Below are 25,781 nucleotides of genomic sequence, written 5' to 3' on the forward strand. Positions count from 1 at the left end.
AATCACTTGCATGAACAGGCACTTCTCAAAAGAAGACATACATGTGGACAACAAACATACAAAAAAAAAAGCTCAACATTGCTGATCGCTCAAGAAATGCAAATCGAAACCACAAGGAGATACCATCTCATGCCAGTCAGAATGGCAATTATTAAAAAGTCAAAAAACAAACAGATGCTGGAGAGGTTGCAGAGAAAAGGAACACTTTTACATTGCTGATGGGAGTGTAAATTAGTTCAACCATTGTGGAAGGCAGTGTGGCATTTCCTCAAAGACCTAGAGGCAGAAACACAATTTGACCCAGCAATCCCATTACTGGGTATATACCCAAAGGAATGTAAGTCATTCTATTATAAAAATACATGCATGTGTATGTTCATTGCAGCACTATTCACAATAGAAAAGACATGGAATCAACCTAAATGCCCATCAGTGATAGACTGGATAAAGAAAATGTGGTACATACATACTATGGAATACTATGCAGCCATAAAAAGGAACGAGATCGTTTCCTTCACAGGGACATGGATGGAGTTGGAAGCCATTATCCTCAGCAAACTAACACAGGAACAGAAAACCAAATACTGCACGTACTCACTTATAAGTGGGAGCTGAATGATGAGAACACACGAAGACATGGGGAGGAATAACACATACTGAGGCCTATAGGGGAGTGGGATGGGAGAGAGGGGGCATCAGGAAGAATAGCTAATGGATGCTGGGCTCAATACCTAAGTGATGGGATGATCTGTGCAGCAAACCACCATGGCACACATTTACCTATGTAACAAATCTGCACCTCCTGTACGTGTACCCCTGAACTTAACGGCTGAAGAAAAAAAGGCAAAATGTAGAAACTAAGAATATAGACCCCTTTACCCCTCCCCCTTTACACTGTAGTTGTCACATGTATATCAATATACCTCATCAGTAAATGTTATAATTTCTTCTTTCAACTGCCATAGATATTATAAAAATCCTATATTTACCAAATATTTACTGTTTTTGTTGTTCTTCCTTTATTCCTGAGGTCCCAAGTTTCTCTCAGGTATTTTTTTTCCATGAGGAACTTTCTTTAGCATCTCTTTTAGAACAAGTCTGCTGGTGACAAATTCTCTATGCGGTCCTTCATCTAAGAATGTCTTTATTTTACCTTCATTCCTAGAGAGTATTTTTGTTGGATATAAAATAGATTGACCGTTTTTTTCTCTTTCAGCATTTAAAAAATGTTGTTCCATCTTCTTATGTCCATAGTTTTTGATGAGAAATCTGCAGTAATTTTAACATTTGTTCCCTTATATGCAGTGTCATTTATCTCTGGGTGCTTTCAAAGTTTTTTGTTTTAGTTTTTGGCAAGGATTTTGATGTGTCTAGAAGTAGTTCTCTTTGATTTTTTTAAATTTGTAAATTTATTTCCTTCATCAAATTTGTGAAGTTTTCAGACATTATTCCTTCAAATATTTTCCTGCACTAATCTCATTCTCTCCTTTGACTCTGAAGACAAGAATATCAGATCTTCCGATAGGTCCTTCCCCATATATCCCTGAGGCTTTGTTCAATATTTTTATAAATCTTTCTTTTCTTGGAAAAAAAATTTTTTTCTCTGTTGCTCAGACTGAATAATATCTATTAATCTACATTCAAGTTCACTGTCTTTTTCCTCTTGTCTGCTCCATTCTTCTGTTAAGCTCATCTAAATTACAGCAGCCCTGTGGTATTCGTGGTTTCACTTTCCACAGTTCAGTTACCTGCAGTCAACCCTGGTCTGAAAATACTAAATGGAAAATTCCACGAATAAACAATTCATACGTTTTGAATTGCAGTTCTGAGCAGTGTGATGAAATCTCATGACGTCCCACTATGTCCAGCTCTGGACAAGAATGATCCATTTTCCATGCTGTATAAGCTACCTGCTCGTTAGTCACTTAGTAGCCATCTTGGTTATCAGATCAACTGCCATGGTATCATAGTGCTTGTGTTCAAGGAACTCTTATTTTACTTAATAATGGCCCCAAAGCAAAAGAGTAGTGATGCTATCTGGATGCAGATCCAATTTGGATATGTCAAAGAGAAGACATAGCATGCTTCCTTTAAGTGAAAAGGTGAAGGTTCTTGACTTAATGAGGAAAGAAAAAAAACTGCATGCTGAGGTTGCTAAGATCTACAATAAAGAATAAATCTATCCATGAAATTGTGAAGAAAAATAAATTCATGCAAGTATGGCAGTTGTACCTCAAACTACAAAAGTTACAACCACAATGCATAAGTGCTTAGTTAAAATAGAAAAGGCATTACATTTGTAGGTGGAAGGCATTAACAGAAAACATGTTCCAACTGACTGCAATGTGTTGCACCAGAAAATATTGAGTATATATTAAGACTTCAGCAAGGATCCCCTGAAACAAGTGACACCAAGTCATTTACTGTAAATAAGGGATGATTACACAGATTCAATAATAGGTTTAGACTGAAAAATATTAAAATTATTGGAGAAGCTGTGTCTGCTGATGAAGCAGCTGCTGTCACATTTCCAGCAGAGATGAAGAAGCTAAGGAGAAAAGATACCATCCAAAGCAAGACTTCAATTGCAGCGAAACTAGGCTGTTCTCAAAGATGACTCACAGAACCTACATTCATAAAAGTGCAAAGGAGGCTGGGCGCAGTGGCTCACACCTCTGCGTGAGCCAGGCACACTGGGAGGCTGAGCCAGGCGGATCACGAGGTCAGGAGTTTGACATCAGCCTGACCAACATGGTGAAACCCCATCTCTACTAAAAATACAAAAATTAGCCAGGCTTGGTGGCGTGCACCTGTAATCCCAGCTACTCAGGAGGCTGAGGCAGGAGAATCACTTGAACCCAGAAGGCGGAGACTGCAGTGAGCTGAGATCACATCATTGCACTCCAGCCTGGCCGACAGAGCGAGACTCTGTCTCAAAAAAAAAAGTGCAAAGGAGGCACTAGGGCATAAGAGAGAGAACACACTTTTATGAGAACAAGTTTTCACATAACTTTTATGACAGTATTTTGTTATAACTGGTCGATTTTATTAGAATTGTTGCTAATCTCTTACTGTGTCTAATTTATAAATTAAGCTTTATAATAGGTATGTATGTATAGGAAAAAATATATAAGGTTCAGTACTATCTGTGGTTTCAGGCATTCACTGAAGGTCTTGGAATGTCTCTCCCATGGATAAGCAGGGACTACTGTATCTATTTTTTTTTTACTGTGTCTTGCATTTTTGGTCTCAAATTTTCTTTTCTACTTTTAACCTAAGGTCAAGAGTGCTTCTCTTATTCTGCTTTTTCCTCTCAATCAATCTTCAAGCAACTGATATTTTTAGGGAAATGGAGTCTACAGAATTACTCTTACTTTAATAATGTCAAAAATAATGATTACAGCTGAAACAGAAGGCATACTATATTCTGTTAAAGCACTGAAAAATTATTCAGAAAGATTGGGATTCTAATTACAGCTCTTGCCACTAACTTTTGTGTATCTTTGTGTCCTCGTCTACAAAATAAAAAATGCTGGGGCTAGTAATGTTTAAGTTTCTTTTCAGCACTCATATTCTAAATATGTATTACTTACTCTTTCAATCTGCTTTTCCATTTCTTTATGCTGTTCCAAGTGAATTTTCTTTGCTTTTTCAAAGGCTAAACAAATTTTCTCATGCTCTGTATTAATATTGGTTTCTAGACTCCTTATCTTTTCATTCTTTTCCTAGAAACACAAAACACTTTAAAGGAGTATAATTGATTTGGGAGGCCAAGGCAGGCAGATCGCTTGAATCCAGGAGTTCAAGACCAGCCTGGGAAACACGGCAAGACCCCGTCTCTATGAAAAATACAAAAAATTAGCTAAGTAGATGTGGTGGCATGCGCCTGTGGTCATAGCTTCTGGGGACGCTCAGGGGGAAGCCTGGGAGGACACGGCTGTAGTGAGCCATGATTGTGCCACTGCACTGCAGCCTGAACCACAGAGTGAGACTTTGTCTCAAAAAAAAAGTATAATTGAAAAGCAGTTTTACATAAAAGTACATTAGTCAACCATTAAATATGTCATACTCCATTCTTTAAAGAACCACAGTAGTTTATACTTCAAACTTTAACAAAATGGCTAAAAATACTTTATCAAGATGAGAAGATTAAACTATTCTAAATATCAAGAAGCACATCAAAGAACTACCATTATCTTCAATCCTATTAGGATAAAAATGAGAAAACGGCCGGGTGCGGTGGCTCACGCCTGTAATCCCAACACTTTGGAAGGCTGAGGCGGGTGGATCACGAGGTCAGGAGATGAGACCATCCTGGCTAACACGGTGAAACCCGTCTCTACTGAAAATACAAAAAAAATTAGCCAGGCGTGGTGGCAGGCGCCTGTAGTCCCAGCTACTCGGGAGGCTGAGGCAGGAGAATGGCGTGAACCCAGGAGGCAGAGCTTGCAGTGAGCCGAGATCACACCACTGCACTCCAGCCTGGGCGACAGAGTGAGACTCCGTCTCAAAAAAAAAAAAAAAAAAAAAAGAGAAAACTTGGATAACTTGCCATATAAGCCTATTAACTTAAAAATATAAACAAGAAATGATCAGAAGAGTTTAGTAGAATTTATACTTTCCTATATATTTTATAATAATGATGCTAAAACAAATGTGCTGTCACAAATTAAGTGCCTAAAAATCACAGTAAATTTGTAGCAACAAAGATAAGTTTTACCATAAGCTCCTGTTCTAGTTCTGCATTTTTTGCAGCAATAGAGGAATAAGCAACTATCTTTTCTTCCAGCTGTTTCTCAAGAGTTAAAAGTTGAGAACATTTCTTTGTCATCTGAAAACACATTGAAATAAATGTAAAATTATTTTTTAAAGGTAATGATTTTGCATTCTAAGATCAAACACCTGCTCCTCTTTCAAAGTTCAAATACATTGTGTCTAGGTAAATTGGGCAAACTTACAGTTATAAACATTTAGGATGCAAAGTGAATAACTTTTTAACCCACATAATTATAAGTATTTTACAAAATAAGTGACAATTAAGAAGAAAAACAAATACTGAAAACAAAGGATCACTTCTTCTATCTATGTAAAACATAATTCATTTAATTCAGACCCCTATATCCAAAAAGGACAATACCCTAATCTATTTTTAAGTAGCTGTTAAAGACTGAAATAAGTACAATAAAATGTTATCAGCAGTTATTTCTGGTGGTAGAATTATCAATGGTTCATTTTCTTCTTTTTCCCCTTTTATATTAACAAGACTGTGCTATTTTTGTAATTTAAAAAACTTATTAATCCCAGTATTTGGCAATTTCCTAAGTAAACTGGTAGCTATAGTTATAAACTGTCTAAATCTCCATCTTCATTATTAACATAAGTTCCTATCTTATAGTTCTTTTTCCTCAGCCTTGGCTATAGACTTTAAGCTGAGAAAGCAGGTATTTAAAAAGTGTACCTATAGATGACTGCAGCCTCTGGTTTGAAGATTGAGTATAAGATATACACATGTGGTCCTGGTCCACAATTACCTAATGAGGCACCCTTATCCTGTCCTCAGTGAAAATGAAGACAAGATATTCACAAAACACTCATTATCACCTTTTCAGAATGTAATTCCTTGCGTAGTTGTTTCAGGTTTACATGCAGTTGTTTAAAAATACAGACTCTTTAAACAGCAGAAATACACAAAAAATAAAAATACAGATTCCGGCTAGGTGTGGTGGCTCACACCAGTAATCCCAGCATTTTGGGATACTGAGGTGGGGATCACCTGAAACCAGGAGTTCGAGACAAGCCTGGGCAACACAGCGACTGTCTCTACAAATAAAAAATAAAAAAAATTAGCTGGACATAGTGACACATGCCTGCAGTCTCAAATACTTGGAAGACTGAGGCAGGAGAATGGCTTGAGCCTAGAAGTTCAAAGCTACAGTGAGCTATGATCACACCACCACACTCCAGACTGGGCAACAGAGCAAGACCCTTTCTCTAAGAAAAAAAAAAAAAAAAGAAAAAGAAAAGAAAAAAGCAGACTCTTGTGCCCATATATACTGAATCAGAAATTGCTGGAACAGGACCCAGAAATATGCATATTAAACAGGCTTCCTAGGTGGTTTGGGGTTTGCTAAAATTTGAAATCCTTTATTATCACTCCTTTTCTTCCAACGGCATAATCCAAAGTCTTTATTTATAAATGTATATTAACCATATTAACTTATACTATGGAAGAAATAATAGGCTGCAATGCAATATTATTTCCACCAAATTTGAGACCTTTTACCCACTACAGAGTTTTTCCTACTTTTAATAACTTTAACTTTTAATAAGTTAAAATACAAAGGTTTCCAAATATAATTTTAAAACAATTTATAACTTATGTGGTACCATTTTTTAAAAACTTTAAATCTGGATGTAAACATATAATTTTTATAAAACCCTAAAATAATACCTTTTGTTCTAGTTCAAAAATTAACATATATACCAAGCTAATTCCAAGCTTACTTCACTTTCCAGTTTGCTGGAGTTTGAAGCTTTCTCTAGCAGCTCCTCTTGAATCAGCTGAAACTGACTAGTTCTGTGAGCCATGTTAACCCTCAAATCAGAATTTTCAGCTTCTATTTGTATCAGCTTAGTACGTAGTTCTTCTATTCCAGTAACAAGTCTTTGCCTCTCTTTTTCATATTGCTTGTTTATAGTATGTTGATTTTGATCTTTTACGCTTTCTGCTAATAAACATAAAAGGAAAATTGTTCTGAATAGGACTTCAAGAATAAAAACCTACTTAAATAGTTGAAAGATTTAGTCATAAACAAAGTTTAGTTTCTGATCTAAAGAGTACTAAAAGGGACAGAGAATGAGACATTCATTAAGGAAATCAAGGAATAAGTAATGTGCTCTCTAAATTAAATACGTAACAAAGAGGAGAAAAGTTCTGAATCACTCATTTTTCTAGGTAGCTAAGACTATTCCTTTGTACCAGAAATGTAAGAATCCTTCTCCACCTTTTAAATTCCATTTTTAAATAAAAATCATTGTAAAAAATTTTTTTAAGTTGCCCTGTTTCCTTAAACTGAAGGTAATCATAAAATTTATTTGGACAGTTTGAGATCATTAAGAACATTTTTATGTACTGCACACAGAAGCAGGTTCAAAAGCTCCAAAGAGTGAATCCTTCCCGACCCCATCGTCTTTCTCTCCAAACTAGCTAATGAGAATTCAGTGATGCTTTAAAAAAAATTACTGAGGGTAGCCAGGCACAGTGGCACCTGTTATCTGAGCTATTCAACAGGCTGAGGTGTGAGGATCACTTGAGCCCAATTCAAGACCATCCTGGGCAACATGGCAAGATCCTGTCTCAAAAAAATTACTGAGGGTTATCAGAGGTAGTTACTTGACCATGCCCCTTCTCCGCTATAAACATACACATCTCCCACTCCAAGGTAAGTAAGCCTTCAGAAGTGCTTTTAAAAAGCATAATGTAGATGATTACATGAGAACACACAGATGTGGAAACAAGAAAAGATACACTTTGCCTTCAAGATTTGCATCAGTAGCCATTTCTCATAAATTCTCTACATCTATAATATTTCACTTTCTAGGCTATTTACCTTTTATTGGCTCTGTTCTTGATGTAAAAGAATCTATAACATATTATATTTATTACCACCTCTAATTACTAGTATTCTCAACTTGGAACATTCACCAAGATAGATCATATGCTGGACAATAAACCAAATCTCAAAACACTCTTAAAAATGAAGTCCTATACAGTATGTTCTCTGATCATCATGAATGACACAAAAATATCTGGAAAAACCTCCAAATATTTGGAAATAAAACACACACAGCCTATGAGTCAAAGAGGAAATCACAAGAGATAACTATTTTGAACTGAATGAAAATGAAAATACAACACATTAAAAAAATAGTGGAATACACCCAAAGCACCGCTTAAAGGGAAGTTTCTATCCTTAAATACTTAGATGAGAAAAGAAAAGAGGTCTAAAATCAATAATCTAAACTTTAAGAAAAGTTTTGTGGTTTTTTTGGAAAAAAAAAAAAAAAGAGAGAAAATTAAGCCTAAAAGTTAACTGGGAAAAAGTACAAAGGATCCTGGTGGAGATGTCTTATGTCTTGACTGTGGTGATGGTAACAAGAGTTAAACATTAAAACACAAACACCTGACAAAACGTATCAAACTGTATATTAAAATGGGTGCATCTTAACTGCAGGGGTCCCCAACCCCTGGGCCACGGACTGGTACCAGTCCATGGCCCATTAGGAACCGGGCCACATAGTAGGAGGTGAGTGGCAGGCGAATGAGCAAAGCTTCATCTGTAGTTACACCCACTCCCAATCGCTCGCATTATTGCTGGAGCTCTACCTCCTGTCAGATTAGCGGCAGCATTAGATTCCCATAGGAACACAAACCCTATTATGAACTGCACATGCGCAGGATCTAGACTGCTCACTCCTTATGAGAATCTAATGCCTGATGATCTGTCACTGTCTCCCATGACCCCCAGATGGAACCTTCTAGTTGCAGGAAAACAAGGTCAGGGCTACCACTGATTCTACATTACGATGAGTTGTATAATTATTTCAACATCAATGTGATAATAATATAAATAAATTGCACAATAAATGTCATGCGTTTGAATCATCCTGAAACCAACCCTGACCCCGTCCCTGGTCCATGGAAAAAATGTCTTCCACAAAACCAGTCCCTGGTGCCAAAAAGGTTGGGGACCACTGTTTTATTGGATATCAATTTTACTTCATTAACGAATGATACAAAGTCTAATAATTCTGAAATAACTTTTGCTGTCTTATCAGACCACAACTAGTAACAGATTATCAAGTATGTTTGATAATAGAAACCAAACAGTTGATAAATTTGTTCTTTAAAAACTATCATCTGAGAACACATGGAAACATAGAGGGGAACAACACATACTGGGGTCTATCAGAGGGTGGAGGGTGGAAGGAGGGAGTAGATCAGGAAAAATAATTAAGGGGTACTAGGCTTAATACCTGGGTGATGAAATAATCTGTAAAACAAACCTCCATGACACAAGCTTACCTATGTAACAAATCTGCACATGTATCCCTGAACTTAAATTTAAAAAAAAATTTAAATAAAAGTTTTTTTAAAAAAAACTATCATCCAAAACTCTGAATATAATTTATTAAAATAACTCAATATACTTACCTACTTGATGACCACCTAGCTTTACAGGTTCTGTTTCTAAACTACTTAATTTGCTACTTTCTTGGCTGTCATTACAAGTAATAAGACTCTGAGATAACTGATTTGCAGTCAGGTTTGCATGAAGCTTTTGAATTTCTGCCTCTTTTATTGCAAGCTTAATTCTGGCACAAAAGAAAAGAAGGGAAAAATTATTAGAAAGATTCTATAAAAAAATCTCATACTGTACTATTTTTCACCTTTCAAGTTGATTTAAAAAATTAGAATTCTAATATTAGTCAACTCTTTAGGCAGGATATGAAAACTCCCATATACCACTGTAGAATTATAAATTGGTTCAGCCACTTTACAAACTTGATGGTATTTAGTAAAATTGAAAATGTACACACTGTATGACCCAGCAATTTCACTGTTAGGAATATATACTACAGAAACTCTCACATATATGTATAAGAAAACATGTATAAGGATGTCCTTTGCAGCACTGTTTGTAACAGAAAACAGAAACAAGATACCTATAAAGGAACAAATAAATTATGACACTGTTATAGGACAGAATCCTATACAGCTATTAAAAGTAATTACACAAATCCATTTGTTAATCTACTCTATCTCAATATGAATGAATTTTTTAAATACTGCTGAGTGAAAAAGCAAAATTGCACACAGTATACAGTACATTTATATTTGTGTACATGTGTGTAAACATACAGAAATGAATAGAGAAATATATATCCAATTCATGATGGTGGATACTTAGGGGAAAAATGGGACTAGTCATAAGGATCAAAGGGCATTATTCATCCTGTAATGTTTTATTTTTTATTTGGAGAAACAGATTTAAAACAAATACCACAAATTTTAAGGAGAATCAATCCTGGTTAAGAAGATTCAATTCTTAGTTGTGGAATCACAGATACCTGTTAAAATATTCTCTGAGCTTTTCTGTATATTTTTTAAATTCCTCAATTAAGGGTCTTTTTTTTTTTTTTTAATGGGAGTCTCACTCTGTTGCTCAGGCTGGAGTGCAGTGGCACTATCTCGGCTCACTGCAACCACCGCCTCCCGGGTTCAAGTGATTCTCCTGCCTCAGCCTCCCAAGTAGTGGGGATTACAGGCGCGTGCCACCACCATGCCTGGCTAATTTTTGTATTTTTAGTAGAGATGAGGTTTCACCATGTTGGTCAGGCTGGTCTCGAACTCCTGACCTCGTGATCCACCTGCCTCAGCCTCCCAAAGTGTTGGGATTACAGGCATGAGCCACCATGCCCGGCCAATTAAGGGTCTTAATTACCAATAAAAAACATTCTATTTGCTATAACTGCAGAATCTGAAAATTGTACCTCAATTCCGAAATCACCAATTTATTTGCCTCACAGCAGCCAATGCAACGGTCTTCCTTGTTTGAGAAGCTACTCATCTGGTATTTAGAAAGATATGATTTAAAGCCAAATAATTCTCTTTTTAACTGCAAGTTTAAAAACAAACATATGTAAACTTATGTAAATGAGATGCATTTGCTTTTTTATTCAGAACTTCAAATTTTAAAAACTGTATGAATTTAATGGAAACAACTTAATGTCCATCAATAGGAGAATATATAAATACATTAAGAAATATTAAGATAATTGGAAAACTACAATAGTTAAAAGAAATAAACCTGAGTCACATAAATCAGTATGGATACATCTCATAACAATATTGAGTGAAAAACAAATTATAGTGGCAAACAGTATTTTCATAAAAACACTAAGCAACATATATATATTTCTAGATGCATCGATATGTGACAATATTTAAAACATGGACGAGAAGGATACACATGAATTTCAGAATAATTGCCATTTCTGAGGAGAGAGGAAGATAATTGGGATCTGACAAGGTACACAAAGAAGATTTACCTGTAAAATTTTATTCTAAAAAAACGTAGAGTTGATAAGACAATATGTGTCCCAAATTTTACAAATACGGTGCTACACTAGCATATGCACCTTTCTGTATGTTTGGATAATACAGAATTTTAAAAGACAGTTATAAAAAGGATCAAGGTAAGCATTTAATGACTTCTACCTTCAAACTATAACCAAATCACACCTCCTAGAAGTAGAAAAAAATCACATTTTCTAATCGTGTCATTCTTAGCACTACAAGAAACAAACGATCAAGCATACATTACCACATTCGGAATCATATCTCAAATGATTCTTTTTTTAGAGACAGGGTCTCTGTCACCCAGACTGGAGCTTATGATCATAGAGCTCACTGCAGCCTCGAACTCTTGGACTCAAGCAATCCTCCTACCTCAGCTTCTCGAGTAGCTAGGACCACAGGCATGCGCCACCATGCCCAGCTAATTTTTGCATTTTTGTAGAGACAGGGTCTCACTGTATTACCCAGGCTGCTCTTGAACTCTTGCTTCAAGAGTTCCTCTCACCTTGGCCTGCCAAAATGCTGGGATTACAAGCAGGAGCCACTGTGCCTGACCATATATGAAATAATTCTTGATACACAAATGAGAATGCCAAATTAAAATTGTTATCTGTATATGATTACTTTCTAATTTCAAAAGCAAACAGTATATTAAAAATCCAAGCAAATAAACAGCATCCTGGGAAAGCAGATATCAGAGGAGCTAAGATCTTATGTTCTAGTTTAAATTCTACTACTTACCAGTTGGGCAAGTTATTTACTTTCTTGGGTCTAGGTTTCTTCACCAATAAAATAGTATTGAATCAGATGATTTCTGAGATTTTTTTGGTTCATAATTCCACAGTTCATAACAGTTTAACATTGGTAAGTCTACCATCTAGTCTACCATACATTCATATCTGAAACCAACCATAATATATTTACCTATAGTTTCCCCTGATCTTTCCTTCATTTTACACCTATTGATTACAAATTCCTGAATAGGTTTACTTACCTTCTTCTTAATCTCATTTATATATATGGTCACAAATATTACTCAAAGAGAAAAGGTGGTAGACCATTATTATAAAAACATTTTAGGCCAGGCGTGGTGGCTCATGCCTGTAATCCCAGCACTTCGAGAGGCTAAGGCAGGCAGATCACCTGAGGTTGGGAGTTCGAGACCAGCCTGACCAACATGGAGAAATCCTGTCTCTACTAAAAATACAAAATTAGCTGGGCATGGTGGCACATGCCTGTAATCCCAGCTACTCGGGAGGCTGAGGCAGGAGAATCGCTTGAACCCAGGAGGCTGAGGTTGCAGTGCGCCAAGATCTCGCCATTGCACTCCAGCCTGGGCAACAAGAGTGAAACTTCGTTTCAAAAAAAAAAAGGCCGGGCATGGTGGCTCACGCCCATAATCCCAGCAGTTTGGGAGGCCAAGGCAGGGGGATCACGAAGTCAAAAGATCAAGACCATCCTGGCCAACATGGTGTAACCCCGTCCCTACTAAAAATACAAAAATTAGATGGGCATGGTGGTGCGTGCTATAGTTTGAGCTGCTTCGGAGGATAAGGCAGGAAAATCGCTTGAATCCGGGAGGCAGAGGTTGCGATGAGCCGAGATCGCACCACTGCACTCCAGCCTGGCGACAAAGCGAGACTCCATCTCAAAAAAAGAAAAAAAATTTTAAGTTCTATGCCATTCTAATAAGTACATGAAAAGTTGCTCATCATGAGCCATTAAAAAAAATGTAAATTAGGGCCGGGCATGGTGGCTCACGCCTGTAATCCCAGCACTTTGGGAGGCCAAGGCGGGTTGATCATGAGGTCGGGAGTTCGAGAGCAGTTTGACCAATGTGGTGAAACCCCGTCCCTTGTGCCTGTAGTCCCAGCTACTCGGGAGGCTGAGGCAGGAGAATTGCTTGAACCTGGGAGCTGGAGGTTGCAGTGAGCTGAGATCATGCCGCTGCACTCCAGCCTGGGCAACAGAGTGAGAGACTCCGTCAAAAAAAAAAACAAAAAAAAAAAAAAAAGAAAAACCACAATGTGATACCACTTCACACCCACTAAGATGGTTATAATAAAAGAGACAGACAAGAACAAGTGTTGGCAAGGAAGTAGAGAAACAGGAACCCTCATACATTGCTGGTGAGAATGTAAAATAGTGTAGACATCTTGGAAAACAGTTTGGAATAAATTCACCATATGACCCAAGAATTCTACTCCTAGGTATCTACCCAAGAGAAATGAAAACATGTCCAAAGACTTGTATGCAAACGTTCATAGCAGCATTATTCATAATATCCCAAAGTGGAAACAATCCAAATGTCCATCAGCCAGTGAATGGATAAACAAAATATAACATATCTATATAATGAAATACTATTTAGCAATAAAAAGAAATGAAATACTGATATCACAACATGAATGACTCTCAAAAACATTAAGAATGCAAAAGACCAGGTGCAAAAGAGCACATATTATACGAGTTCATTTATGTGAAATGTCCAGAAAAGACAAATCTACAGATGCAAAAACTATTAGTGTCTTCCTAGGGGTAGAAGTGAGTACAGGGACTAATTATAAATGGGTCCAAAATACCTTTTGGGGATGATAGACATGTTTCAAAGCTGGATCATGGTGATTGTTACAAAACTTATAAATTTACTAAAAATCATAGATTAGTACACTTAAAACAGGCAAATTTTATGGTATATAAATGATACTTCAACAAAGCTGTTTAAAAAAAATTCTGTGCCATGCTTATATATGGCATCTGAGAAACTGGGAAAAAGTGTAGAATGGTAAGTGCAGGAAAAAAAATAGAGATTAGACAGAAGAGAAATTCATGACTAAAAGTATAGAGAAAAAGAAATTAGAAGCTAATAAAGCAACCACAAAATGATAGTCTTTTCTAAAACACTTTAGTAAAATTCTTCTTTTCCATTACGTAATCACACATACTTACTGGCAACTGGGATATAATCTTTTCCAAACTTCTTAGTTCTACCCTTGAACTTTCAATTTCTTGTTGACATAAATCTAGTCGCTCATTCTGTGCTGCAACACGGACCTTTAATTCTCGGTTTTCATTCATTAAAGAAAATTTGTCTCTAAGTATTTCGTCTTTGTTCTCTAACTCACTCTCTAGCTTCAAAATACTTTGTCTAGATTCAGTTAGTTGTGCCATGACTTCTGAATTTTTCACTGCCATGATCCTTAATTTTTCTTTTCCGTTGTTATTTTCTTCTTTTAACTGCCTATGAAGAAAAGAGAATAAAAATGAAAATAAATATATATGTATTCATTTTAATCATATTTATTTAATCTCACTTTTAAAATTTTTTGAAGCTTAATTCTAAAATAATACCTGCTCACATTTACTAAATACCTACTTTCTGCATGCCAGGCACTCACAACTTTATATGGTTGGCACTATTATTACTTCTTATTTACAGATGAGGTAACTGAGGCACAAAAAGGTTATATAACTTTCCTAGTGTCTCACAGTAAATGGTAGGGAAGGACAGCCCTACTGTCTTAAAAGCATTTCTGCTCCCTGTTTAATTATATAAGACAGGAAATCTAACTTCAAAATCCCTGACATAGCATTTCACATTATCAACAAAGTTTTGGATTCCTAAAACAAGAGAAAAAGTAAACTGGCTCTACATAATTGTACAATCAGCTTAAGAGCCCAGCATCAATGACTTTCTGTTCTTACAAGGATTCTTTTAAGAAATACTGCATCAACAACTCTTAATGGCACACTGGGAGATACTGTGAGGAAAAACTTAGACATTTTAGAGGGTTAGACTCCAAATGTGAAGTTTTAAAAATATCTTAACCAATGTATTTCACTTATATTTGAAATATGAGAATAACTTTTTTGAAAAATATGAAAATAATGACTTAAGAAATCATATCTAATTACAAATACAAGAATTCTTTCATGAAGTATAAAAATTTTAAGTGATAAAGGATTGCATCATAGTGTAATTGGCAGCATCTTTCTTTCTTAAAAGTATATCTTGCAATCGATAACAGATTCTAAAAAATACTCTAGTAAAAAGTATCTTTACTTCCTCCTCCTTGGCAAAAATACTAAACAGACTACCTTAAGGAAAGTATGGCAAAATTAGACAAATCAGTCATTGATTGCTTCCTGCTCCCCCTTTTTTTTAAAATTAACAGTTTGAAGTGATAAAGACTGGTTAATATTAACCTCTGAAAGTTGATGGGTGTTAGTTTTGAGAGGACAACATGATGTACTAAAAGAGAGCATTGGAGTCAGAAGACTTCGATCTTTCAGACCTTCAGTAAATTCTGGCTACTCTCGGGGCTTCTGTTTACTTACAAAATGAGAAGTTCGGACTAGGTAATTTTTTATGATTTGAAAAACACTTTTTTTTAGAACATCGGATATTATACACATTTTACTAGTGAGTTAATGTGGTTATACATCAAGGACATTATATCTATTAATTTTCTCTAAATATATGCAAAGCAAATATGTTGATCAGTATGTCTCCGTATTTACAAATATTATTAGCATTAACACATTTTACTTCACTTCTAATTCTAACTCTATAGCTAGAAAACAGTTTCAGTCATGAAGCCTATCCTTCTATATAATGTAAGCCTATAATTACAACAATAAAATATTGTGTTTTAAAATGTTTCAGTTTTTTCCATGTCCACACAAAAATCCTTTTTCTACAACAGAATACTGTACCTTAATTTCTCTTTCAGAATTTCAAGTTCACTTTTATATAGACCACACCTTTCTTGTAGCCTTTTATTTTCTTTTTCACAGTTAGTTAGATTTCTCTCTAATATTTCTTCTTCAGCTTGAACCTAAAACAATAATTTAAGTGGACATACTAATGTGGTTGTAAGTTTTAGGTGTTTCAAGCTAAAAATGTCAGTAGTGATTTCAGAAATAAGCAGGAGAGTAGACTAAGAATTTCATACATTTAAGTCCCCAGCCTCGTAGTGAAAAGAAGCAAAGTGAAGTTCCTGGGCAGTAGCAAAGGACAGAGAAAAAGACACTACTACCTGTCCAGAAAACCTGTAACAGATAGGCAATTGCATCAACTGAAGTCAAAAATTCATCTACAGCTGCTGCGTCCGAGTTACTAAAGGTTAATTTCAGTGCAAATGTTCCAGAGAAGTTACTTTTGAAATTTGAACCACAAAATTTACCAACGAAACCACAGCCCAAAATGTAGAACAGAAAAAAGCATCCAAGATACACTGTTGAGAGGAGAAGATTGGGTAGATCTGCCCCAATTCCTTTGTTACCCTGTTACATCCACCTAACTATAGGGCTTTGCTGAGCATTGTTTGCAATTGATAATCCTAAGTGTAAAAAAACAAAACCTGTCTCTTACATTCTTCTCTCCTTCTCCATAAAGTCCTTCTTCTCCCCAAGCATATTCCTCCTCCTAGGTCTTCTACCTCCCCTTACTGATCACCTTATTAAAAATCCCTTCTAAGATATTTCATTCCCACAAGGACCCTCTTTAGCTCTCAAAACAGCGTTCTGATTAACTAATTCACACTTAAGATTTCAGTACCCTAAAACTTAAAGTATAATAATAATAAAATTAAAAAAAAAAAGATTTCAGTACCTAGTGAGACCTTAATATTTTACACTGCCAAGTGATACTCACAGTTTTACTGCAAAGGAATGACCACTTTGTAATCAACTGCAGACTTTCTCCTTGATCTCAGTATTTAATATTGTTGGTAACTTCTCCTCTAAAATATTTTATCATGTAGCTGTCATGATAATATTACACTTGACTCTGGCCACTCTTGTTTTCCTTGCTTCCTTTTATTAACTCATCATTCCTGACTGCTCTTTTCTTTCTATATATTCTCTCAAAAGTTTAGCAAATTTCTTGACTTTCCTTATTGCAAATATATTATGAGAAATACTCACCCCAAGTTTCCAAAATCCCTCCTATCCTCCTTACGCTATGAAAATTACTTAAGCAACATCTTAATTTATGAGACCAAAGACATTTAATTCAAAATCGTTCAATTTCCTTCCACCTAAAACTTTTTTCTGTTTTTATCCACTTTTTTCCCATAAAGAAATGTCCTATTTCATTAAAAAAAAGAATCTCACTTCTGCTCTTGGACTATCATCTTGCATATCATTCAGACCCTTGTGCCATCTTTTATTCCTTATAATTCTAGCATCTTCAATCTCCCCCTACTACTATGTTCAGGATACCCTTAGGTGCTTTACCACAGCTTCTTCACCTTAACTTAGCTTCTTTCTACCCTTCCATTCGCTGCCTCTCCCAACCCACCACACACACTTATTTCCTCTTCATCTACGATATGTAAAGAATTGTCTGTTAGCTACCTCTACTCCCTCCCTTTCCATTTCTCCCATTTCAGAGGTTGTGCCTTCTACTTTAATAAGTTGCTCTCTACAAAGTATCCAATGACTCCCTGATTATAAAAACCAATAGCCCTGTCTTGTTCCTCATCTTTCTAAATTTTTTTTTTCTTATTTTTTACAGACAGGGTCTTGCTCTTTCACTCAGGCCTGAGTGCAGTGGCATTATCATGGCTTAACGCAGCCTCTAACTCCTGAGTTCAAGCAATCCTTCTACCTCAGCCTCCTGAGTAGCTGGAATTACAGGCATAAGCCACCACACCTGGTTCAGTCCTCATTCTTCTTGACCAATTTGCAACATCTGGCACTGAAGATCACCACCTTCTTTTTAAAATGTTCTATCACCTTGGCTTTTCTTATTATACTTTCCTGATTCTCTAATTTTTTTAAATCACTTCTCGATATCTTTCAAAAGCTAATCTACCTGTTCTTTATCTCCCAGGGTATCTTTCATCTTGTTCTCATTCTATATGAACTCTGTCAATGTCCAAGGCTTCTACCACTTTAATTCAGTACTGTCAATTCTCAAAACTACAGCCCTAGTACAGATTTGTATGTCTAAATCCAGACCTATAGATACAAAAGCCTACTAGAAACCTATAACTGGATATTCTACAGACATTTCCAAAATAGAACTCATTAACTTTTTTTCCTAAACTGTCTATTTTGATTCATGATGCAATCATCCAGCAGTCACTCAAACCAGCAACCTAAAAATATCCTATATTCTTCTTTCTCATACTGCCCGCTTCTAATGCATTCAAGTGGTCACTAGATCCCACTGATTCCCCAACTTTAACATCCCTCATAGCTACCTACTCAGCTCCTTCATCTTCAATATCTCTTGCCTTGTCTTTTAAAGTCTCCTTGACTTGTCTCTCACCTCTCAAATGCATCTTCACATGACATCAGAGTGAGCTTCCTAGAACACAGATTTTGATCATTTTCCCTGGTTAACACTGTTCAATGATATATCACAATCTTTGAGATAGCCTAGCAGCTCAAGCATTGCCTACTCTGTGAAGCCTTCTTTGGGCCCACCAGAGTTTATTAACCACCGCCACCTTCACCCACCCTACCACACCTACCTCTTATTTCTATATTATACTTATTCCAAAATACTGAAATTATTTGTTTACATACTTGTCAATCTTACTAGACAGTGAGCTCTTTAGGATAGGTATCATGTGTTATGTATCACCGAATCTCCCAGAGACTAGCACAGTACCTGGCATGTAAAAGGAATTTCATGATTGTTTAATAAATGAACACCCATCTTCTTACTCTACCCTTCTACCTAAACATTCCTTCCTCTGCCTTTCTACCTTTCTTGGATCAGAATCATAAACTTCGTCTGCTTTCATTGCTATCTCAAGATGGAAGTCTCCCATATTAGTATCTCTTTACCAGACCTCTCTTTTGAGCTCAATATCTGAATATCCAACTGTGGTGTTCCTCCATACACATTTCATTACCATGTGATATTACTTAAAGATACTAAATGAATATAATAAATGAATGTAATAAACTCACTATTATTTCTATATCAAATCAGTTCAAGGAACCTTCCGAGAGGCAGAAGCAAGCCCCTCTCAGAGTAGCAGACTGAGGGAGACCAGTTGAAAGCTACATAATCTATCTTCATTTTCATTGAAGTGATAAAAATGAATTTATTTCTTCTACTTCTTTAGCTCCAGTCTCTGTTAACACATTCCATCCTTCTCTGTATTTTGTTCCTTCTCCTCTCTCTACTCTTTTCCCTCTTTGGATAAAAAAGTTTCTCCTGATAATAAAAGGGTTGGTGAACATCATCCTTAACTAACATTTACAAATTGTTTATTTAAATGATTTTGTAAGATCATAAAAATTACTCTCTGTCTCAACCATAAACATATTTTAATTATTCCTACCTTTATTGTTGGAATATAGACAGTAATACAAAACACTGAATTTGCACAACTGCCTTTTACCTTTTCCAGTTTTTCAGCCACTTTTTTTTTATATTGTTGGAAAGCTTTACTCAGCTCTTCGGCATTATATAGTGCTTCATTCCTTTGTCGTTCAGCTCTAAAATTTAAAAAGAGATAATGAATAAAAGTGAAGAATGCTCTGCATTTGAAGAGTTAAGTTCCAAAGTAATCTTTAATTATAAGGAATAATTGGAGAGAAACAAATTTCTCTGCACTAAAAAGGAGTATTAGGCTTAAAGTATAAAATGAAGAATGTAGATCATACTACAAAAATTTTCTCACTCTATCAATATGAAAAATAAAATATAACACAAAACAATAATAAACATAAATGTCGAAATATATATAAATTCTTATGTGTTGGCAATTTTTTTTTTCCCTATCTGGAAAAGACAGATTAGGGAAATAGCCTGAGGCTGGATGATACATTTTCAAAGGTTAGGTATTACAGAATCAGTCTATTGTCTAGAATATTAAATATACTCAGTAAATTCTGTGACCTTTGCAAAGGTCAAATAAATTTCAAATAGTTATTTCAAAAAATGGTAACTTCTATTGATACCAGATATAAAAATCTAGACAACAAAAAACACAACCACCACCAACCACTGTTTAAGCCGAACCTTGTTGCCTCATCTCTTAGTTCCTTATGCTTCTTGCAATGAAATGAAAATTTGGGGCACAATACATTGAGAATATTTGGTCAATATCACTCTCACACCTAAAAATATTTTAATATTTAAACCTATTCCCATCATATTCTTTCTAATGTAAGTGAGGTTAGTGACCCTCCTCTTATCCAGGGTGAATTACTCTATTTATAGTCTAGATCTCAACTCTTAACCCTTCAGAAATACACTCTAGCTTCTGTATTTTCATTCTCTCTGTTGGTTATTTTGCCACAAGTATAAACAAGTTCAAGTAAAAGTACTCCTAACTTTCTGAGTCTATGTGGTTAAGTACGTCTATTTGACTCCAAAGTTTCAGATAAAGGAAAGTAAGGACAACAAAGGACTTCTCTGAAAATCTGTAGGAATATAATCAATTCCTGAGTGTGCACAGGTACTGTTCAGATCAAAGGATAACTGTATTTCTCACTTAAACAAACAAAAACCTTCCCACGTATTGTGCTTTCGTCTATTATCCTTCTTTTCAAGCCAGACTTATCCACTTTACACTTATCTACTCTTCCTCACTTCCAATTTGTAAAAAGTAATGACATATTTCAGCCACATCAAAAAGTCTGGATAAATATTACCATGTACTCCCAATCACGTTTTAATGAATCTTCACTCTTTGTCTGAAAAGGCTACAGAAGACAAACAAAATATTACAAATAAAGTTGAGGTCCTTATGTGTCCCTTCCAAATCCCATTCCCCTGACTTCTTCCAACAGAGGTAACCCTATCCTGATTTTGGTGTTTTTTATTTTGTACATTCATGTTAACCTACACCCACAAATAGTATATATCACAGTTCATCTATTCTAAGAGACACATTGTTTTCACTTTTTGTTGTGTGTGTGGGGTCTTGCTATTTTGCCCGGGCTGGTCTTGAATTCCTGGCCTCAAGTAATACTCGCACTTTGGCCTCCCCAAGTGCTTGGATTACTGGAGTGAGTCACTGTGTCCAGCCTGTTCTCGCTTTTTTTTTTTTTTTAAATAATCTCCTATAGTCTTACCATGTTTTCACATTTTTAACATCTCTAAAATTGTTATGTGCTGGGTGTGGTGGTTCACGCCTGTATTCCAAACAGTTTAGAAGGCTGAGCCAGGAGGATTGCTTGAAGCCAGATGTTAGAGACCAGCCTGGGAAACGTAGTGAGATCGTCTCTACAAAAAGTTAACTGGGCATGGTGGTGCACACCTGTAGTCCCAGCTACTCTAGAGGCTGAGGCAGGAGGATCCCTTGAACGCAGGGGTTTGAGGCTGCAGTGAGCCATGATCGCAACACTGCATTCTAGCCTGGGTGACAGAGCAAGACCCTATCTCTAAAAAAAAATAAATAAAATAAGACAGTTCCAGGTGGGGGTCTGTAAAGTGCAGCAGCCACGGCCAGCTACCTCATGCTCAACAACAGCACCTAGATGCTCATACTGGGGCTGGGCACCTGCAAGTCCCCCTTGGGCCAGGTAACTGAAGCTGTGAAGGTGGCAATTGACATCGGGTACTGCTGCATTGACTGTGTCCACATGTACCAGAATGCAAATGAGGTGGGGGTAGCCATTCAGAGGAGCTACCCACTGTGGGTCTCCTCTGAGCTGTTCTGTCGCTCAACAGAGCTTCTCTTGCTCACCCTCCACTTGTTTGCTTACCTCATTCTTCCTGGATGCAGGACAAGAACTCAGGACCCACTGAATGGTGGGGCTTAAAATGCTGTAACACAAATGGCTGAAACACACCCCTTGCTCACTACGTTGCAGGCAACAAGAAGAAAAGACAAGAGAAGGAGAGAAGAGCTACAGCCCTTCAGGGGAGCCCAGACCTATGAGCTTCCCGAGCCAGGGCTGTGACACCCTCTTTAGGGCTCTGTGGTTCCTGGTGTCTCCAAGCTTCCAGTTCCGTGGTGTGACACCACGTTCCCTGGTGTCAGCCACAGAAGCTGCTTATGCTATACCTGGTCCAGCCACAGCCTCACAGGGAGCTGGCGCCCATGCTGGCGCCTGGAGCTGCTCACACCACCACAGCCAGCATGCCTGGCTATGTATAGTGGCTGGACCCTATGGTCGTTCACACACCCCTTGCCATTCTGCACCTAGCTCACCTTTGGCAGGTGTGGGATCCAGGGTGGTAGCACGAGCCAAGCGCAGCCTGCCAGGCTGAGTGGGCAGAATGAGCCCACTGGGCCAGAGTAAAACTCGGGCAAAGGTGCCACTGGCCACAGAGGTTTCTGGCTCGTGAAGCAACACCCCAAGGATCCCAAAACAGCATATTGTGCCCCTCCTACTTCTAGAAATCTGTAAGTATAAAAATTTCTTTCTCCATGTCAGTCCTGTGTCTGTATCTTACCATACCTGATTAAAACAAACCCCAAATACATTTTAAAACATGCATTAAAGCCAGGCACAGTGGCTCATGCCTATAATACTTGCACTTTAGGAGGCCAAAGCAAGAGGACCACTTGAACCCAGGAGTTCAAGACCAGCCTGGGCAACACAGTGAGACCCATGTGTAAAAAAAATTTAAAAATTAGTCGGGTGTGGTGGGGCAAGCCTGTAGTCCTAACTATCTGCGAGCCTGAAGTGGGAGGATCACTTGAGCCCAGTAGTTGGGAGCTACTGTGAGCCATGACCACAGCATTGCACTCCAGCCTGGGTAACAAAGCAATACCATATTTCTTTAAAAAAAAATTAAGACTACACATATCTTCTGTAGATTTTTTCTTATAGTTTTTCTTATTTGATTTTAATTTTTTATCGAGTAAAGTACAGAAATCCTAAATGAGAGAAGTTTATAATAATGTGTATACTTACTTAACTACTAACCCAATCAAATAGAGAACACTTCCAGCACCCCTATGTACCTTCCCAGTGAATATTCTTTACCCCAAAAAGGTAAGCACCATTTGGACTTTTAACAACATATGTTAATTTTGCCTATCCTTGATTTGCTATGGAATTATACAGTATTCTACTGTGTCTGGCTTCTTCTGCTGAGCATTATATGTGTGATAATAATCCATGTTGTTACATAGTTGTAGTTGGTCTTTTTTACTGATGTGTATAATTATGTGAACATACCACAGTTTATAGATTACACTGTTGATGAACATTTAGCAATGAATAAAATTACTTTAACATTCTTGTACATGTCTTTTAATACAGGGACTAAGTTTTGTTGAAATGAATGCTGGATCATAAGGCAGGCTTATGTTTACCTTTAGCAGCTACTGACAAACAGTTTTCCAAAGTGGTTCTACCAATTTACACTTCCATTAGAAATGCAGGAGAGTGGGCCGGGTGCGGTGGCTCACACCTGTAATCCCAGCACTTTGGGAGGCCAAGGCGGGCGGATCACGAGGTCAGGAGATTGAGATCATCCTGGCTAACACGGAGAAACCCCGTCTCTACTAAAAATACAAAAAATTAGCCAGGCGTGGTGGTGGGCGCCTGTAGTCCCAGCTACTAGAGAGGCTGAGGCAAGAGAATGGCATGAACCCGGGAGGTGGAGCTTGCAGTGAGCCGAGATCGCGCCACTGCACTCCAGCCTGGGCGACAGAGCGAGACTCTGTCTCAAAAAAAAAAAAAAAAGAAAAGAAAAGAAATGCAGGAGAGTTTCAATTCCACATCCTTGCCATAACTTGTTTTTGAGAGTCTTTTCCATTTTAGTCATCATGGGCTGTAGTGGGCCTGATGTTTCCTTTCGTCACCATTGTTTTGACTAGTTTAGTTATTTGTGGGCAGATTTTTAATTACTGATTTGATATCCCTAATAGCTATATATATACACACACACATATATATGTATACACACACACACACACACACATATATATTTATTCAGGTTTTCCATTTATTTTAAAGTTAGTTTTGTTAAATTATATTTTGCTGAGAATTTTATTTAGTCTAAGTTTTCAAATGTATCATCTTTAAAATGATTCAGTTATTGGCCTTATTTCTTATATATTTCTTATTGCTTACCGATTTATAGCTAAATCTGTAATTTGGGAGTCCCTTGCCAATCCCAACACTTGTGCCTTTTCTCCTTTATTAATCTTGTCTGATGCCCATTTTCTTGTTCATTGTGAAAATAACCACATTTAGGTTTTGGTAATCCTTTATATTGTTTCACTGTTTTCTATTCATCCATTTCATCCTTATCTTTATTATTTCCTTACTTCTATTTTCTTTTGATGTTCATTCTTTCTTCTGATGTCCTCCTTTTCCTGACCACACAATTGTCTATTTCAGTTCATTAATTTTCAGTCATGATATAATACATGTATATAAGGTTAAATTTTTTCCTCTAAGAGTGTCTTTAGGTACAGCCTATATGCAGTGATGTGTATTTTTTATATCACTCAGTTCTAAAGGTTTTCTAATTTATTCAATGGTCAATGAACACCAGTAGGTCAATGAACACCAGTAAGCCTGGTTTTACATTTCCAAACATACAGGATTTCAAGGAGTTATATTCTAACTTAACTGAACTGTGGTTGCAGAAGATAATACATACGACATCAATCTTTTGGAATTTGTTCAAATTCATGCTTTCTGGCATAGTGAGGTAACAGATTACATCTGCTTGAAAGAATGTCAATTTCAAACTGTTGACTACATGGTTCCATATACACATCCATTAGATCAAGAATATTAATTGTCTTATTCAACACTTCAAGCCTTAATTTTTTGTTACTTAATTTAACAATTCCTGATAAACGTATAAAGAATTTTCCCCATATGACTACAGATTTGTTCTTTTCTCCTTGAAATTGTGTTACTTTTCTTATGTATTTTGGGACTAAATTATTAGATACATATAAATTTAGAGTCTTTATATCTTGCTGGTTTAGAGTCTTTATATCTTCTTGGTTAAGTGTTAAACATTATATGAGTCATTTTAATGTTGGTAATGCTTGTTGCACTGAAGTCTATTCTGTGTGATCCTAATATAGTAATATCAACTTTGCTTTGGTGAGTTATTTATCTGAAACATTTCTTTCCATTCTTTTTTTCTCTTTTTTGAGACACAATCTTCCTCTGTCACTCAGGCTGGAGTGCAATGGCACAATCTTGGCTCACTGTAATCTCCGCCTCCTAGGCTCAAGCAATCCCTTTCACCTTAACCTCCTGAGTAGCTGGGACTCCAGGCGTGTGCCACCACACCAGGCTAATTTTTATATTTTTTGTAGAGATGGGGTTTCACCATGTTGCCCAGGCTGGTCCTGAACTCATGAGCTCAAGTGATCCACCTATCTCGGCCCCACAAAGTGCTAGGATTACAGGTGTTAGCCTCCGCATCCAGTCTGCTTTCAATTTTTCTGTGTCCTTATGTTTTAGGTAATCTCTTACAAACAGCATAAAGCTAAACAATCTCTCCCTTTCTTTACACTGGCTTTTTAATCCATTATGATTAATCTTCTCCACCCAATAGTCCTTGAAAAGGTTCTGATCTTTCAATCTCAGAATGTGTCTTAGTCTATTTGTGCTGCTAGAACAAATATCATAGTCTGGGTAGTTTATAAAAAACAGAAATGTATTTCTCACAGTTCCGGAGGCTGGGAAGTCCAAGATCAAGGTACTGGCAGTTTGGTAGGGCCTAATCTCTCTGCTTCCA

The 25,781-nt window shown here is 36.7% G+C and overlaps 1 protein-coding gene across 20 annotated transcripts in view; it reads right to left on the bottom strand.

The window, feature by feature from the left end:
• Positions 1-25,781, bottom strand: part of CCDC18 (coiled-coil domain containing 18) — a 97,869-nt gene that overhangs the window by 56,638 nt on the left and 15,450 nt on the right. For 11 of the 20 annotated variants that reach the window (XM_057302928.2, XM_034931321.4, XM_034931288.3 and 8 more), the window contains 8 exons: positions 19,507-19,603; positions 15,857-15,978; positions 14,090-14,381; positions 10,555-10,679; positions 9,215-9,375; positions 6,505-6,728; positions 4,721-4,831; positions 3,594-3,725 (listed from right to left, as the gene is read on the bottom strand). In XM_057302928.2, the coding sequence (XP_057158911.2) occupies positions 3,594-3,725; positions 4,721-4,831; positions 6,505-6,728; positions 9,215-9,375; positions 10,555-10,679; positions 14,090-14,381; positions 15,857-15,978; positions 19,507-19,603 (1,264 nt within the window). Of the gene's footprint in view, positions 1-3,593; positions 3,726-4,720; positions 4,832-6,504; positions 6,729-9,214; positions 9,376-10,554; positions 10,680-14,089; positions 14,382-15,856; positions 15,979-19,506; positions 19,604-25,781 lie in introns of those variants that run through there. The other 9 variants (XM_034931314.4, XM_063606849.1, XM_055115987.2 and 6 more) reach the window with 6 other exon arrangements.

This window comes from Pan paniscus, chromosome 1 (genome assembly GCF_029289425.2).
Source record: "Pan paniscus chromosome 1, NHGRI_mPanPan1-v2.0_pri, whole genome shotgun sequence".
Lineage (NCBI taxonomy): Eukaryota > Metazoa > Chordata > Mammalia > Primates > Hominidae > Pan > Pan paniscus.